General features: G+C 35.3%; 1 protein-coding gene across 2 annotated transcripts; it reads left to right on the top strand.

Moving 5' to 3' along the window:
* Positions 1 to 6,852: 6,852 nt before the first annotated feature.
* LOC105841326 (uncharacterized) lies at positions 6,853 to 9,374 on the top strand. 2 transcript variants are annotated; one of them, XM_062676213.1, is made up of 5 exons: positions 6,853 to 7,090; positions 7,267 to 7,306; positions 7,452 to 7,661; positions 7,767 to 7,930; positions 8,898 to 9,374. In XM_062676213.1, exons 1-5 carry the CDS (start codon positions 7,063 to 7,065, stop codon positions 9,056 to 9,058), a joined length of 603 nt encoding a protein of 200 aa, XP_062532197.1. In that variant the 5' UTR covers positions 6,853 to 7,062; the 3' UTR covers positions 9,059 to 9,374. The 2 variants fall into 2 exon arrangements, with proteins under 2 accessions (XP_062532197.1, XP_037876351.1); XM_038020423.2 differs by lacking the exon at positions 6,853 to 7,090 and having other exon boundaries at positions 7,114 to 7,306.
* Positions 9,375 to 11,388: the final 2,014 nt, after the last annotated feature.

Raw genomic sequence — 11,388 nt, 5'->3', positions numbered from 1 at the left:
GGGTTCGCTTTGGCCAAATTTATATTCGTAAGGATGAACAATCCCCGGCTTTCCATGTAAAGAATATAGACTCGTTAAATAAGTTATCTTAAGTTAACATAATAAATACTAGATATATATTTCGTTTTCCCTTGTTATATAATAATTATGGTTAGTGTATATTATCAAAATGTTAATGGGATACGTAGTAAATTAACTCAGTTTTATATGAATGTACTAAACTCAAATTTTGATATTGTTTGCCTTACGGAAACGAATTTAAATAACAGTGTTTTTGATGGTGAAATAATAGATGATCGCTATAATGTTTATAGACGAGATCGTGCTGAAACTCACTCTAAAAAACAGGAAGGTGGTGGAGTGCTAATTGCTATTCATAAACGATTTAAAGTTATTCGTCAGACACACTGGGATAGCGGTTTTGAAGATATTTGGATTACCGTTATGCACGAAAAAAATTGTGTTCCTAATATTAATATCTGTGTTTGTTACTTGCCTCCTGACATGAATTATAGTGATATAGATTATTTTTATTCACACTGCCAAAACATTATTTTAAACGAAGTTCCTGATGATTACTTTTTATTAGTTGGAGACTTTAATACTCCTAACATACAATGGCCATCATTAACTTCTTCATATTTCTATCGAACTACTTTAACACATATTCCAAATAAAAAGTCTGATAGTTTAATAGAACTCGTAACTACTTGTGGTCTTAAGCAAGCTAATATGATTTTAAACACAAATAAGCGTATTCTTGATCTTGTGCTTTCTAATTTGGAGACTGTTACTGTTAATGAAACAACCGAATTAAGTCTACTAGACAGATATCACCCCTCAATATTGATAAATATTCCTCAGTATAGCTTATCTAAATCTCTAAAACAAAATCCCCGCAAAAGATTAAATTTCTTCAAGTGCGACTTAAATAAAGTTAAGTATGAATTAAATTTAACAGACTGGTCTGAAATTCTAAATCATGATGATGTTAATGTATGTTGTGAAATCTTTTACAGTACATTGTTTGCAATAATCAATAAATATACCCCGGTTACTAATGTTAAACACCATAGATATCCAATCTGGTATAACAAGTCTTTAATCAAGTGCAATGAAGAGAAAAATAAGTATCACAAATTATTTAAAAAATTTAAAAATCCACGCGATTATGACGTATTCTCACTTCTCAGGAAAAGATGTAAGAGATTAGCTGTTGATTGTTACAATAACTATGTATCTTCTATTGAAAACTCACTTAATAAAAATATTAAAATCTTTTGGAGTTACGTTAACAATAGAAGAGTTTATGGATCTAACACATCTCTTCCACAGGCCATGAAGTTCGGTGAAACGATTGCAACTAGCGGATTGAGAATAAGTGAGCTTTTCTCACAATATTTTAGCTCTGTTTATGAGAAAGACACAACTGCCAACTTTTCTTATACTTTCGATGAGCACATGTACTTTAAGGATCGCATAAGTAATACGTTATCTTCTATTGTACTTGATGAGGGCGAGGTTTTTCTCAAACTTAAGCTACTTAATATTAGTAAGGGTGCTGGACCTGATCGAATACCCCCCTACTTTGTTAGGAGTTGTAGAAATGAGTTAGTTTCTCCTTTATGTAAACTTTTTAACAAATCCCTTGCTAGTGGTGTTTTCCCTAATCTATGGAAAACCGCATATATCATACCCATTCATAAAAGTGGTGATAAATCGAGATGTGAGAATTATAGACCTATAAGCATATTATCATGTTTTGCCAAAATATTTGAATCTTCAGTTTACATGTATCTTTATAATCATTTTAAACCTCTAATCTCTGAAAAGCAGCACGGGTTCTTAAAAAACAAGTCTACTATAAGCAACTTATTAGTATATAAGGATTTTCTTTGTAAATCTTTTGCTGCTGGAGGCCAGACTGATTCTGTCTATACAGACTTTTCCAAGGCTTTCGATAAAGTCAATCATCGTATTCTACTTCATAAACTAGTCTCGTACGGCATACACGGTAACTTATTTCGTTGGATCTCTTCTTACCTCAACAAGAGAAGTCAGTTGGTGGCCTTGAAGGGCTTTCTCTCGTCCCCTGTCACAGTAACATCGGGCGTACCGCAGGGCTCTAATCTCGGACCCTTGCTTTTTAATATATTTGTAAACGACTTAACTGAATATTTAGTTTGTAATCATTTATTATATGCGGATGACTTAAAAATATTTCACAATATTTCAAGTCCAGCTGACTGCTCCCTTTTGCAGCAAGACTTAGATACATTAGTTAAATGGTGTAATTCTAATCATATGTGTTTAAATAGTAGCAAATGTTTTGTTATTTCATTTACAAATAAACGAAATAAAATCATTAATAATTATTTTTTGAACAATAGTGTCTTAAATAGGTCCGTTGTCGCTAAAGATTTAGGTATTATCTTTGATGAGAAACTTTCATTCCGTTCACATTATCAATATATAACTTCTAAAGCTAATCAACTTTTAGGTTTCGTTCTCAGATCAAGCAAAGACTTCAAGAATCCTCATTCGGTATTATACTTATTTTTTTCACTTGTGAGAAGTCTCTTGGAATATGCTACACCAATATGGTCTCCGTATTATAAAGTTCATATAGATGATATTGAAAGAGTGCAGAAAAAATGTCTTAGGATATTAGCTTACCGTTTGAAACCAGGTCGAAATAATCTTAATTATGAATATAGACTAACCCAATTCAAAATTGAATCTTTATCTCTTCGTCGTAAATACTTTGACTTAGTCTATTTGTACAAAATCATACATTATATAATAAATTCAAGTGATTTAATTTCGCAAATATCTTTTAATACCAGATATACTGCGCGTAGATCACATTGCACTAATCTTTTTGCACTTGAAGTTCACAAAAATAACATCTCATACTTTAATCCCATTGTTAGAATGGCACGACATTATAACGAGTTGGCAAGTGACAACACTGATCTTGATATATTTGAGAGTAATTTTTATAAATATTGTAAATTAGTTAAACATATTCTCAAATAATTAATATTGTCCAGTTAATAATACATTAGATCTAATTTAATCAGATAGTAACTTACATATGTGTGTGAGTGTGTGTGCGTGCAGCTGTGTGTGTGTGTGTGTGTGTGTGTGAGTGTGAGCGTATGTGAGTATGTATACATCGTATTTAGGCATCTGTTCAGTTGTAAAAAAAATTCTGTATGCACCTGTTTTGAATTGCAATCCAGATTGTTATGTTAAACATTTAAACTTATAATTTTAGTGGTTGTAATTTGTTTTGTGCATCAATAAAAAGAAAAAAAAAAAAAAAAAAAACACAAATAAAACTTCTTAATGCCATTCTATCCAGTTTTTGACATCTCGAGTTTTCCAGCCCGGATTATAATCAATTGAAAAGTACGCCAACAGATATAAAGGTCATATTACGCATAATATATCATAAACCCAATATTTTGTTTTAGGTATGGAGTCATCTGTGGCAGAATGAGAAATCTGAATTTCAGTAATATAGTTCACAAAACATTCGAAAGTTATTGTGAAATGATACAAGAAGATTGTTCTAGGAAGGACGGTACTTTCTCTCTTTTAGCCTTTGATTTTAAGAGCTGTACCGATCTGATGCTTGAAATGACTATTGTCTGACTGAAATTGTCACAATTTACAAGCCTTTCATTGTAAGACAAGATGTCACTACATTCAGTTTTATTTCACGCTTAGTAACAGCTGCTGTAAATGGATTATCACATTACACAAATGATTATTGAGACGGTGTTTTGTAGCCTCGCCCTGATGAGTATCATTCAGCTGTCTACTTCTGCCACAATGCAATTGTGCATGTTTCTTTCAAGATACTTTAGCCGTTTTTTCAAAGGGCGATCCGTGCTGCGACTTCTTGAGTCAGGGTGGATGCAGCTTTACACAGTCGTGGTACTTGTAGGTTTGGTAAATGCTCACCAAACCTACAACACCAGACGCACCTTTGGGCATTTTTGATTTGATGATTTATTTTGCTGTATTTCAGTTTGGATGATAGCATACCGAGGCCCCTGCAGATCAGACCTTCAGACCTATCCAACCAAGGGTAACGAGTTTAAGAGCAGAGCCATGTGGTACATAACCGCTTATTACTCAAGATCACCGCCAACCATCAAATTTAATTATTTCTCCAAGAAAACACGAGCCCCGAAAGGATAAATGTTCTTAATATCCGTACATGTTAAAAAAATCTTAGAGCAATATGTTCTGTATCTTTCATCTAAGAAGTAAATCATGTTTGAGCTGGTTTTTTTCTATTACAATATTATTATGTTGTAATGTGCTCAGGTAGTTTAATTTACCTAAAAACTTAAGTCTCGATGGGCCGTGAGTTCGTACTCAGTAGGTGCAATAAAACATTGCGCATTTATTGATTTGTTATCAATGTACGTACGTAATATTAGTTTCCGCACATGACTTTATCGTCTTCGCGCAATATCGATCTTCAATAATTTAAAGCCATTCTTAGATAATTTAATTTGAGATCATACATTAAAAATGAGGTAATTGTGACAATTATATCAATTATTCAAAAAGTCTGTACAATAGGGGTAATAGTTACTTTTGAGACGTTGGCTCAAAAATACTTGTGTCCGAAATTATTGGGTAGTTTAAAAAGTAGTTTAGCAGTGGGAGCGCATATTGTCAGATAATCTGAACTGCCTTCCGGATTCTTTCTGTCACGAGCGTCATGCTCCTCCGCTCGGAAGCAGTGTGCTGTAGCGAAGCAGCTGCTCTTGAGTTGTTAGGTCTCCTTCGGAGGCGCTCGGGCAGCTATTAGCAAATCCCATCCCTCCTGGCTGAGCCTTGCTCGCCCAACTGTCCTGATAAAACTTGAAAGGCCTCCGGGCCACCAGTAATCCTTTAATCCTAAAAAAAAAGCGACCTCCAAAATCTGGATCTATTCATTCCGTTAAGCACTAATAATATATGGTCCCCTAGCTCCTACACGCTGCACTTCTGCACTCCCACACCTCAGTAAAGTGGTTACAAGCGAACATAAATACACGATTCATTATACATATGTGCGGCTCCGCAAGCAATTCCCACGTTACAAATATCCTTTGACCGGACAAACTTACCTAAGTGTAGTCAGCAGTGTGTACTCAGAAAGTGCAAATAGTTCCTAACTCCTTTTGACAAATTGAAAGCAAACGTAGTCCTTGGAGACCATTTAAACCGATGGTGGTTGACCTCACGCCGAATGAGACAAACAGTCACCAACTTACTTATATTATGAATTTATGAATTTATTTTCAGTAATATTTATGACGTGGTAATAATTGGGCGGGATGTTTATCGGCATATAAGAGTTTGCAGTGTTATCACATTATCTTCGAATTATTTTGTTTATAATTAATTGTACTGAGAAAAAAATACAAAGATATAATTATAATAAACTTCTTTGATGACAAAGGACGAAGAATTCTATAAACACAAATAAAAAACACATACGGTCAACTTTTTTTTGTAATAGGTTAAAAAGGTGCAAGTCGATTATAATCAACCATCTTAGAAAGAATTTTGCTTCTTTTTTGTAGCAAACTATAAATAGTCGGCATGAAGTAAGATATAAAAGGGATTAAAGTGTATATTACCAGAAGTAGTAAAAGAACAAGAAGAAAAAAATATTTAGTGTTTTAATTTTTTAGCAACAATTTCATTTTCGGATTCGACATCTCAAGTGTTGAGACTGTGGTGTCAAACACAAAGATGATTGTTTTTATACCGAAGCATGTCCGCCAAATCACTACATAGTATAAAAAAAGTCGCTTTCTCTGTCCCTATATCCCTATGTATGCTTTAATCTTTAAAACTACGCAACGGATTTTGATGCGGTATTTTTAGTAGATAGAGTGATTGAAGAGGAAGGTTTATATGTATAATAACATCCATTAAATAGTGGAGAAATCAATAATAAATTACAGTTTCTGAAGCGAAGCGAGGGCGGGTCGCTAGTTTTCAATAAAATAGAACTCTGAAAGGGGAGGCACCCGCCGCAGCTTAATCTTCCTAAGTTTTATGCTCTCTCGGCGCCACGGCTATTGTTGCCGAGAAGAGTTGAAGTGATACTGACGATCTGTTGATATTATAACTATAATACAAATCAAAATTCAGCCTTGGGTACTCAGTGTGATAACCCCAACTGATGGGGTATAGACAATTAGATTAGTAATTTGAAGTCGTCGTGGCCTAAAGGATAAGACGTCCGGTGCATTCGTATCTAGCGATGCATCGGTGTTCGAATCCCGCAGGCGGGGACCAATTTTTCTAATGAAATACGTACTTCACAAATGTTCACTATTGACTTCCACGGTGAAGGAATAACATCGTGTAATAAAAATCAAACCCCTCTTGTGAGTCCGCACGGGTAGGTACCACCGCCCTGCCTATTTTTGCCGTGAAGCAGTAATGCGTTTCGGTTTGAAGGGTGGGGCAGCCTTTGTAGCTATCCTGAGACCTTAGAACTTATATCTCACGTTGGGTGGCGCATTTACGTTGTAGTTGTCTATGGGCTCCAGTAACTACTTGACACCAGGTGGGCTGTGAGCTGGTCCACCCAACTAAGCAATAAAAGAAAATAAAAGGAACACGACATGTGGTTCGTATACCGTTTCAACACATCACCGTGATCCGCTATTTAATGAAAGGAAGAAGGGAAGAAATGATTATTAGAACAGAAGTCAAGTGATTCGTGCTATTAATTAGATTCCAAATACAATAGGATTTGCATTCGACTCCCAGACGGGAATCAGCGTTGAAAATCTACATAAATTATAAGATTGAACATCTCATTATATTAAATATATGATCGATAATGTTGTACTTTGCTCATTTCAAAGACAAGGCTTCAGAGAGATAAATTAAAATTATAATTAAATTTTCGTGAAATCCGTCAATAAGTCGGAGCTCGCGCCGCGATATACCCCGGAGCATCTGAAGGTCGCGCGTTAATTTAACTTTTATGGCGTCCAATTCAGATAACTTCATTTTTTATCTCGAAACGATATGGCTAAGATACTATACATTGTTTTTTGTAAGTATTTTTTAATGTTTATTGCATAAGGCTTGGCAAACTGGTACCTATATACGCGTTCTTCTGTCAATCAAAACATATTGATTATTAATAACATAAAAAAGATATAGTGAAAAATGGAATTATGTTTTTGTCAATACGTATCAGGAATTTTAATAATATTATTTATATTTCAGTTCAATGTAGCGTGATATTCCGTCTGCTGGCGGGGATACCGTAACGTATTGTTTGTATTTGATTCAGTAATTAACAATATGAGTTGAAAAATTGAAAATATTAATCAGAGTGTTTGCTTTCATATCATGAAATGTATTTGCTTTTCCAACAAGCTGTGTGATTTAATTGACTTTCCAATTTTAAGGGATGGGAGGGTGCCAGAAAGTGTCAAGGAGTTACTGGATAACGGGAAAGTAGATGCAGCAGATCCTAATTATAATCCTAATTATGGGTATGAGCCTTATTGGCCCAATGGAGAGTGGGTGTACGAATTACCTCGTGACCGAGATATGAATATCTCGACTACGAAGGTTCCAACGGTTTGTGGAGAAGAATGCAACTATTTGTATACCAAGTAAGATTTACTTGTAAAGAAATTATTCACAGAGCTGTTGACGGTACAAGGCGCTAGAATATCTAGGCGTATCTATTCGAATTTGATTCCACTGACTTGTTACAGGATTGGAAATGTATGTGCTCACAAGTCTGACGACCTCCGCTACTTTGGCTGTTGGTGGCATGGCTGTTCAGGATACGAGGTCGATGATCTTACGCAAGGATTTACAACTTTTTCTACATACTGCGGCTTCCTTGATGCAAAATGCAAATCAGACATTAACAGCAGTTAGTATTTTAGCTAAATGACTAATGGACCACACAGGTAATGTCAAAATGAAGCAATGCGCAGATCCGTTGTTTAATAAAATGGCTCTGTAAACAAAACTGCGCCATGTCAGTACTGTGCTGTTAGTGTACTTACTGTACTTACCAGGACAGTGGACGAGTGACTTGAGGCTGTATAGATCGCAGGACTACACTGGGTGCAGACTCGACAAGATTCACTTTTAAAGTTGGTAGTTTTTGGGAGAGGTCTGTTCCTAGCAGCAAACTTCTTAATGATGATGATGATTCTGCGTAATGTGCAGATAATTGCCAAAGAGGAAGATTTCGGAAAACCTAAGTGCTGAATCAAGGCCTCTGAATTCTGGTATTTAAATTGCATTGCCTTTCTTCCAAAGGCAAATTTGTTTAATAGCTTCAGCACGTTCTAATTACGGCAAATACGCGCATTTTGAATGGCTTGGCACCAAATGTGTGATTAAAGTGCTATCCGGTGAGTAGATAATGCTAAAATATAACGAAAAAACACTGAAATAAAATTATGATCTACTGGCAAACGATAATATTTAAGAAAGAAAGAAGAAAAACCTGCTGACGGATTTAGTATGGCTCGCGTTAAGATGTGAAATAGCGGCGATCGTGATCATATATTTACTGCCACAAAAGATCCTGAGACTTGTAATGCATAGCATCATTAATTTTAGAATATACTAGCTGTACCCGTCCACTTCGCTGGGCATTTAAAATTAACATTATTATTTCTCACCCCCACAAAGATTCTCATCATTAACGCCCCCACAACAGGTGTAGGGAGTCCAACACTCATATAAATATTAGCCTATCCATTAAGTACATGTATTTTCTACATGGATACCAAGTTTCAAGTTATAACGGAACATCCGTAAAAACCACTGTAGATTTATATATTAGTATAGACTAGTATATATATATGTAATCGCTTCTCCTCCAGAATGGGTGTTCGTTCACGTTGGTGAATGTTTGGCATCGCAGAATTTAACTTACAAGCCTCTGTTCGTCGCGGACCAGCCCGTCAGCAGAATGGAGAGCTACTTATCCACCTTGTACTCGTTTTATAGTTCTCATGGTATAAAGAAGACACCGTTTGGATAATTACATGAAATTATCTATGAGCTTGTGGTAGCTTTATTTACACTAGTGGTGCCTGGGAGTCGAAAATCGACTATATATAATTAATTGAAATTTTAAGTTTGTACACTATTATGTTTCTATTGTCAAAGACAATTATACTTCTTTAATCACAGATTACGCCAAGACTACACTTTAGACAAATATTCATAAAGACAAACAATACCTATTTAATCTATTCTTAATTTGAAAACAGACTTTAGCTGACTATAAGAAAAGTTTGACAATAAACAAATAGTATGCATGTGTGTGTGTGTCAAATACATGGTAGTGTGTGTAATGTTTATTTATTTATTGATTTAATGTATTTTTTACGCATAATTTAAAAAAAATATTAGCATTCTGCACTCCTGCTCTATATTCTCTATAAGTGTGGGAAATTTCCGATTTCCTTCGTCTGCGGCGCATAATTTTCATAAAAAGGGGTACAAAGTTTTTACTTCACATATTAATATATAGATAACTATAACGATATACTATAGGATTTGTATATTGTAAAGTGCTTGCCTGTAAAATTTGTCATAACGTTAACTGCTTATTTTCTAAAGTACTAAATGGTTTCCGAACTAGGAAGAATCTCTCGAAGACAAATATTTCCTGGAGGCTGGTCGAGTCAAATATCAAGTAACTATTGGTCTTACGAATTACGTATTTACGGATTACGTCTTATGTATTTTAGTACAAAAGAAATCTCTTATAGCGATTTTTATTAACTTGGCGACTGACTGACACGTGTCAAGGATTTGTTCCCAACGTAATCCAAACACAATGTTATTCTTTGTGAATTAATTCTTCTATTAGCCCCAAAAATAATACGACAGTGAATTAGAGCGATTTTGTATTTTACGTTGACTGTCATTAAATTTAGTTGATTCTTTCGGTCTAATTTAAAAACAAAAACCATTTAACAACTATGAGTACTTTACAAAGGGCGTATATTAACCGTTCCCAAGGACTAGTATTCGTAACGCGATAATTTTAAATATCACATTTAAAAATTTGTTCTTCTCTGACGTATAGTAATAGGACTACTACACGTGGGTAGGGCGTCTCCCTGCCTATTTCTGCAGCAAAGCAGTATGCCTTCTGGTATGTACGGTGGGAGCAACCGTTGTACCTAATACTCGTATAGCCGTGAGACTAAGAACCAATGTCTCAAAGTGGATGACGTCATTTACGTAGTTGGTATTCTTTTTTTTTTTTTTTTTTTTTTTCAAAATGTTTAAATAATTGATATACATTATGGAGATTTCTGCCTATTTCTGCCGTGAAGCAGTAATGCGTTTCGGTTTGAAGGGTGGGGCAGCCGTTGTAACTATACTGAGACCTTAGAAGTTATATCTCAAGGTGGGTGGCGCATTTACGTTGTAGATGTCTATGGGCTTCAGTAACCACTTAACACCAGGTGGGCTGTGAGCTCGTCCACCCATCTAAGAAATAAAAAAAAAGATACTAGACGTGCTCCGTGGTTTCGATCGCTTTAATTTTGTAATTCGAAAATTGTGAAACACGCTACACTTGCCCGGGACAAAGTGTTGGTTGTGTCATTCTCCGACATTCATAAATTATTACTACATACATTATAAAAGTGAAGTGATGTTTGCCACTGATTCATTCAAAAACTGACTCGCCGGGTATAGATGAAATTTCTCAATAAGATATTTTTTTTTTATTGCTTAGATGGGTGGACGAGCTCACAGCCCACCTGGTGTTAAGTGGTCAACTTACTTATCATATGGGACGTCAGCTCGTTAAATAGTCTAAGGAAAACAACAAAAAAATACTCGTTTTTCATTAAGCGCAATGTAGCGTTAAATATTTGGTAGAATCAGTCGACGTTCGGTAGGCATGATTACTGCGTGTTACACTGACGCGTCACGAAGCTGTTACAGAATTGTACTACCATTTTATACTTCAATCTCATTTCTCTTGATTGGTTGTGACGTTTATCACTTTCACCAGTGTGCTTAGTGCGAGTTTTTTAACGTTCTCGATAGCGTAAGAGTTAACTCAAATTTGTATGGAGTTGGAACGTTTGCCTACGTTTGTCATTAGGGACGCTGTTCCAACTGCACGCAAATTTTAGTTAACTTTTACGCTATCGAGAACGTTAAAAAACTCGCTCTAAGTACACTGGTGAGTTGTGAGCTTGTTTCCACAGCTAAATTATAAAAAAAACTGACTACACCAGTATCATCATAGACATCACTAAGTGAATACCCTTTGAAACATGAACTAGAAACCTCTCATATGTCAATCTGGTTATTCTTCAAACATTCAATGACATTAATAGA

The sequence above is a fragment of the Bombyx mori genome, chromosome 25 (assembly GCF_030269925.1).
Source record: "Bombyx mori chromosome 25, ASM3026992v2".
Lineage (NCBI taxonomy): Eukaryota > Metazoa > Arthropoda > Insecta > Lepidoptera > Bombycidae > Bombyx > Bombyx mori.
The sequence above is the reverse complement of the archived record's forward strand: the minus strand, read 5'-3'. Positions and strand labels throughout refer to the sequence as shown.